At 48.1% G+C, this 6,780-nt stretch overlaps 1 protein-coding gene across 1 annotated transcript; it reads right to left on the bottom strand.

Moving 5' to 3' along the window:
* Window positions 1-231: 231 nt before the first annotated feature.
* On the bottom strand, window positions 232-4,758 carry ISCU (iron-sulfur cluster assembly enzyme). The gene is made up of 5 exons (XM_073312753.2): window positions 4,614-4,758; window positions 3,617-3,730; window positions 2,639-2,749; window positions 1,782-1,860; window positions 232-768 (listed from the first exon to the last, which is right to left on the bottom strand). The coding sequence occupies exons 1-5, from the start codon at window positions 4,713-4,715 to the stop codon at window positions 671-673; spliced, it is 504 nt and encodes a 167-aa protein (XP_073168854.1). The 5' UTR covers window positions 4,716-4,758; the 3' UTR covers window positions 232-670.
* Between the last annotated feature and the right edge of the window lie 2,022 nt (window positions 4,759-6,780).

Here is a 6,780-nt window from a genome sequence, read left to right as displayed (position 1 = left end):
CCTTCTAGTGGCCATTACCTGCTCTTTCAATTTAGTTTTCGGTTGTTAAATGCTATAGGATGAAACAGGGGTGTTTTTAAAGTAGCCTCTAAACAGATATGTTCCAAGTTTTGAAATGCTAGGAACCGAATTGCAGGGTGGATATACGAATGCCCCGAAGAGTCAGAATGAAATGGACTTCCAACACAACTGTACCCAACAGGAATGGTCATAGATTGTTTACGCAGGAAATTGCAGAGTCAGTTTTATTGCATATGCGGTACATAGTATATTAAATATTTAGATCAAGGCAAAACACTTTCCAATATAACCCATCTCTATACAAAACTTTAAGCAAAACTATAAATTTAGTTTATGCATTTTAGCCCTTTCAACATTTGAAATCCCAGGATTTTCATTGCTGAAAACTCAACTGTCACACTCAGAACTCTGTCTCCCTCACCTGTACACTTATTTCAGCAGAGATGACTTCATATTAAGCTCAAAATTCCAGTAATTAGAGCACCACAACGGTGGCTTAATACACGTGGAACAGTGAACGTTGTGCGTCTCTTATGTGCGTATCTTACAGCTTCATTTAGTACTGCACTGGTTCTCATCTCTAACATCTCAACTAATTGCACTGTAAATTTAAGTGGAATGAAAGCAAGCTTTACAGTCTCATACAGTTTTAGGCTTTGGCTGCTTTCTTCTCTGGCTCTTCTTTCTTAGGATTCTGTTTCAACTTGTAATCTGCCAGAGCAGCCTTGATTGCATCTTCAGCTAGCACTGAAAAGCAAAAGAGAGAACAAGCACTTTGAAACCTGTTTGTAAGTGTGTGTGTGGGGGGTGGATGGACGGAATGATCCACTTTCTTAAAAAATTTTTTTTTGGGGGGGGGTCAGATACACTGTAAGACTATACAGCAGGGACACTAGTACAATAGAGAAGGCTAGATCTTCTTGCAGGTCACAACTGAGATACATGAGAAGTGTTTCTACAGCGAAGCTTGCCCTGGCTCCTGCCTGCACTATTCCCTAGCTGAGGAAATCCTCTTCATTTTCTGAGGAATTAACTGAAGTTTTAGACAGACACTCCCCTTTCCCCCATTTGCCAACCAACTGCACATGTATCTCATTCAACATCCTTAATCTGTGTTATGTTCCTTTCAAGGGAGCCAACAAAGGAGTTTTTTTTTAAAACAGAGCCTATGCCATCTTTTCTGCTTTGCCATACTAGCATCAGAAATGTCAACTCTGGTAATCATTTGTTTCTGAACTTACACTTACATTGAGGGGGAAGGGGTACTGAATGTTTTAAGTCCATGACTAATATTTTGGAGAAAGGAAAACTGGTCAGACAAGACTCCTTCTGATTAAAGGCTCAGGTTTCAATTTTGGCTCTTTGATGTTACTTCACTAGTTCTCTAGTCACCAGAGACTCCTCTAGATGAAAGAGCTGGTTTCTAATGTAAAAATAAAAGCAGAATGTCTTCTAGGCCTTCATGGAACATCCTAAAGCAGCCAAACTCTGATTTGTTTCTTTTGCAGGTCACCTTTAAAAAGAGATCATTAGAACTGGGCACTTGACTTGGGAGAACTTATGGCAGACTCAAAAGACAGGTAACACTATGTACATCCTGATGCACCCATGTAAGTCCTCTGCAAATACCTAGAAACCTCAATAATAAGAGCTAGAGTCAAATTGCAGTAAGTTGTACCATGTTTCCGGGCTGTGTCAGACAACATAGATTTTTAGAATAGTTCAGTGTTTAAACAACCTGTATTTAACTTGTGACTTACTAGAACAGTGTAGTTTAACTGGAGGAAGGCAGAGTTCTTTAGCAATATCAGTATTTCTGATCTTCAAGGCTTCATCAACCTGAAATTTATAAACCTGTTAATATAAGATTGACTGCTTGTCACCAAACACCTAACCATCTGAGGTAGTGTACATACTCCACAGATTTGTGAAAGGGGTGTTTTGAGGACTAGCCTTCAGGATGGGGGTTCAGAGAAATGTAGGAAGAATTATTTCGTTATACTCCATGATAGTGCAGAAGTATTTTAAAGGATGGTGTATAAACAAATTGACACAACCACTCCTGTCAACATCTTTCCCATTCTCCTTCCATCCCAAAATACCAGATTTAGGGAGAAGGTTTTCAAATGAACAGTCGCAGATGACCCAAGTCAAGGCACACACAGTGTTCTAGGCTGTGACCCTACTAGGAACCTATATTGGCAGTTTGTGCATTTACATCTGTACGGCACTGTGTGTATAAGACTGACAACTTGATGTTTTAGACTGATGGGAAAAGGATAGGTAGAAACCTAAATCTCACAAGAGCTTATTTGTTGGAAGAAGTCATGGTGCTCGTGCGGAAGAGAATATACATAAATGTAAGCCATAGCCATTCTGAAGCTACCCAAGCTACCTACCCAAGCAAGATCTGCCTTTCCAGAAATGGAACTTAATCTCCCTCATTCTAGAAAAAAAATTCACACTAGGTAAAATGTAAACTCCATACTATGCTTTTCAGACTACTGTTCCACATATGGTCTCTGATAATGGATGGTGTAGCATTAACAGCAACCTCTAGAAACTGCTGCCAGCTCCTGTGTAATATGCTCTTTCATAGGTGTGAAGTCAGTTTTACCGTTTTTCCTTTAATCCATTCTGTGGCCAATGAGCTTGAGGCAATTGCTGATCCACAGCCAAATGTTTTGAATCTTGCATCAATAATTTTTCCATTTTTATCCACTTCAACCTGCAAGAGTTTCAATGATGTCAGTTCTGTTTATATCACATCCTTGTACTCATAACACTGAAGAGGACTCAACTGGATAATGGTTTAATTTGAGCCTAGTCATGTAGAAGTCAGGGGCAAGATTCCCTTCTCATTTCTGTCCAGTGAAGCAGGATAGATAGGGCCTATGACTGAGGCAAGGAATATTGTAAAACATTTACGTTTTAGTTCTAGAAATAGGAAGTCATTTTACTAATGGTTTAAGCCTGCCATTACTGGTAGTCTTCAGATAACATAATCCACTTAAAATCTACTTAATTGCAAAAGGCGAGTTAAAAGCAGTCTGCAAGTCTGACACCTGCCCCTGAACCCTTCTTTTATTTTTTGTGGTTTTACCAGAACATTTTCCTTTTTTAACTTTTTCCCCCTGCCTTATGTTGTGTGAAGAACCCACAAAAACAACAATGGGGAAAAACGACAATACAGGGGAAACGGTGAACATTCACGAAGTGCTATCAGATGCATAAACAAGACAGAAACCTCTCTTTAGCAGAAGGTACCACTTGTAATACCATTAGATAAGAATTCTCGGACAGAAGTGTCATGTTTAGGTGGCTTCCATTTAAGACTAACAAGCTCATATTCCATAGCTTTCCATTTTGTAATGTTACTTTGTCTCATCAGCTATTCTTTCTTGCAAACAACTTATGACTGTCAACATAATCAGTGTGGTCAATTCATAATATTAATTATACTAGAATTCTCTCTCAGTGACTAGAGCTATAAATATATACAGCTTAACTTCAAGTCACTAGATAGCAAAATAAGCATTTTATTTTTTAGCCACACAGAAATAAGCAGGACATTGTTATGTATTTGAAAGCTCACCTGTAGTTTCATCACATCTCCACAGGCAGGAGCGCCCACTAATCCAGTGCCAACGTTCTTTGCACTCTTATCAAGAGAGCCCACGTTTCTAGGATTCTCATAGTGATCCACCACCTACAAGGAAATTTTACCTGCAATGACTATTGTGTCTAGGGTCCTGGCTGGGAAAGTACTCATACAGCCCGCGTGGTTTAAAACATGCATCAGTCAAAGCCCAGCGCATGACCAGATATGCAGCTGATAACCCCCACAGCTGACCCAGGCTCAAGGACAGGGGCTCTCAACCAGTGCATGGGGGGTTCGTAAGCACCCTTGTCCCCCAACAGCCAGACCCTCTTCTTGCCTCCCACCCGCATGGGTCCCCATACAACTCCCAGGATCCCAACCCCAGCCCCTTCCTCCCCCCCAATCCCGCCCCCACTCCCTTCCCCCAGTCCCGCCCCCTCTTCCTCCCGCCCAATGCTGCTCCCACTCCCTTCCCCCAGTTCCGCCCCCTCCCTCCCACCCAATGCTGCTCCCTCTCCCTTCCCCCAGTTCCGCCCCCTCCCTCCCACCCAATGCTGCTCCCACTCCCTTCCCCCAGTTCCGCCCCCTCCCTCCCACCCAATGCTGCTCCCACTCCCTTCCCCCAGTTCCGCCCCCTCTTCCTCCCGCCCAATGCTGCTCCCACTCCCTTCCCCCCAGTCCCGCCCCCTTCCTCTCCCCAATGCTGCTCCCACTCCCTTCCCCCCAGTCCCGCCCCCTTCCTCCCCCCATGCTGCTCCCACTCCCTTCCCCCCAGTCCCGCCCCCTTCCTCCCCCCATGCTGCTCCCACTCCCTTCCCCCCAGTCCCGCCCCCTTCCTCCCCCCCATGCTGCTCCCACTCCCTTCCCCCCAGTCCCGCCCCCTTCCTCCCCTCCCCCCAGTCCCGCCCCCTTCCTCTCCCCAATGCTGCTCCCACTCCCAATGCTGCTCCCCCTCCCTCCGCCCCGCCCCAGTGCTGCCCCCCTGCCCGACCTTCTTGTGATACCCCGCGGTGGGGCCCGCCAGCCCCATGGGCCCGGGTCTCAGCAGGGTAGCGGCAGCGGCCCGGCCCCCCGTCGCCCACAGCGCCGCCATCTTCTCGTCACGGGGCAGCGCGAGGCGCCCCCCCTCTCCCCCCCGCGCACTGTTAGGCGAGCGTTACATCACGCCCCTGCCCCCACGTGACCCGACACGGGCGCTGGCACCGCCCCCAGGCCTCGTTGTGCCGCGCGGGGCCGGGGTTCGCAGCCCGGAGCCGGGGACGTGGCCCCTCCACCTCGGCTCAGGGCCTGGCTGCCCCGGGGGGGGGGGGTTCGAGCCGTGCGCGACCCCCCCCCCCAAAGCCTGCACGAGATAAACCCAGGCACCAACCGAGGGCTCTGCAGGCCCCCCCCCCCCCGGCTGGCCAGCGCCCTCCAGACACCCGCGTCCATCTGCGGGCCGTCCGCCACCCCGTCGAGCCATGTGTTCGTGCCCCCCAGGCTTGATGACTACGGCGGTTCACTGTCGCCTCAGTCCACCAGGGAGCGATGCATGTGGGGAGACCTGGTCTCCTGATTGTAGAGGGACGGTCCCGGGTTTTTTTTGGGGGGGGGGGCGTTGTCTTACATGGGTGCCTATTGCCCTCCGCCCCCTATCCCGACTTTTCACACTTGCTGCCTGGTCACCCTAGGCGCATGTAAATTAGGGCTGTATTTGGCGGCTAGAGGACTATAATTCGGACTGAGGCCACAAACCCTGCAAAAGCTCCAGTTGGTACACGTGCTGACATTTATCCGGTGCCTGTTTTTGGCACTGCCCCCCCCCGTGACTTCAGAGCTCCCTTCAGTCTCTGTCCTACTGTTCAGAGCCCTCTACAGGACTCACCCTAACAGCTGCCTGACGGAGGATTGCCTCTCATGCTGTTTAGCCCAAGCCTGAATTTGTCCCCCCTGAATTTGCTTTAAAGGGTTGCAGTTTGACACCTAGCTAGTGATGATTCACTCTCAGAAAGCTTTCAGAGTAGCAGCCGTAAAGAAAAAGAGGCCTAGTGGCACCTTGGAGACTAACCAATTTATTTGAGCGTAAGCTTTCGTGAGCTACAGCTCACTTCATCGGATGCATTCAGTGGAAAATACAGTGAGATTTAAATACACACTGAACATGAAAAAATGGGTGTTATCATGCACACTGTAAGGAGAGCGATCACTTAAGATGAAAAAAGAAAAGGAGGACTTGTGGCACCTTAGAGACTAACCAATTTATTTGAGCATGAGCTTTCGTGAGCTACAGCTCACTTCATCGGATGCATACCGTGGAAACTGCAGCAGACTTTATTTATGCACGGAGAATATTATCAGCAGGAGAAGGAGGGGAGAAAACCTCTTGTAGTGATAATCAAGGTGGGCCATTTCCAGCAGTTAAGGAAAGCTAAACGCAATAGCTCGCTTGCTGGTCTCTTTTGACCATTACTTGCTGCCTCATTTGGCTTTGGTGGGAGTGAGCGCAAACAGCGGCCTCAAGCTTTTTGATGAATTAATGTTCCCATTCCCAACATCTCTAGGACCGTGCTTTCATATGATGCATTACTATTTAAGACAGCATCGTGAACACCCGCGGTTGGACAGGACGGGGAGAGCTTCGCAAATAGTTATTATTTTACTTTCTTGTGCAGCGTCCCCAGCCAGGGGCCAAGTGGGCAAGGGGGAGCTTTGCAAACACAGTAAACATGACTACATTTAATTGCCATGCCGTGACGCCAGTGTTGCAGCTGCGGGAACTTTATAACTACCAAAATAAATAAATAAATAAAATAAAATAAAATAAAAAAGGAGGTAATGAGTATTTAATTCCCTGTGCAGGGGCCCCGCGCCATGGTACCCGTACAGGGTTTACTCCATTTTCAGTTATTACAACGAACTCCGCAGCGGACGCAGCACCAGGACCGGACCCACTTGCTATGGACCGAGCTGTTCAGAAAGCCCAACCAAGCTCCAGCGCCTGTTGCCACGCACAACATGGCGGCCGAGCCTGGGTCCTTCCCCTCCCGCCAAGCTAAGGGGACCTTCCCTAAGGCCCCAACGTGCTCAGGGCCCGAGGCGGCTACACAGGTGCCTGTAGGAGCACGTGCACGAGCAGGCCGTGAATGCCTACTCGGAAACGGCCGTTGCCGCGGAGCTGT

Source organism: Lepidochelys kempii, chromosome 15 (assembly GCF_965140285.1).
Source record: "Lepidochelys kempii isolate rLepKem1 chromosome 15, rLepKem1.hap1, whole genome shotgun sequence".
Lineage (NCBI taxonomy): Eukaryota > Metazoa > Chordata > Testudines > Cheloniidae > Lepidochelys > Lepidochelys kempii.
Note: the sequence above shows the minus strand (reverse complement) of the source record. Positions and strands in the feature narration are given on the sequence as shown.

What these genes read in the sequence shown, in the direction of transcription:
- ISCU (XM_073312753.2), bottom strand. Translation starts at nt 4,715, where the DNA reads ATGGCGGCGCTGTGGGCGACGGGGGGCCGGGCCGCTGCCGCTACCCTG. An exon ending in GAGATGTGATGAAACTACAG is followed by an intron (nt 2,750 to 3,616) that starts GTGAGCTTTCAA and finishes AAACTCTTGCAG; the next exon opens with GTTGAAGTGGATAAAAATGG. An exon ending in AGTTAAACTACACTGTTCTA is followed by an intron (nt 769 to 1,781) that starts GTAAGTCACAAG and finishes TTTGCTTTTCAG; the next exon opens with TGCTAGCTGAAGATGCAATC.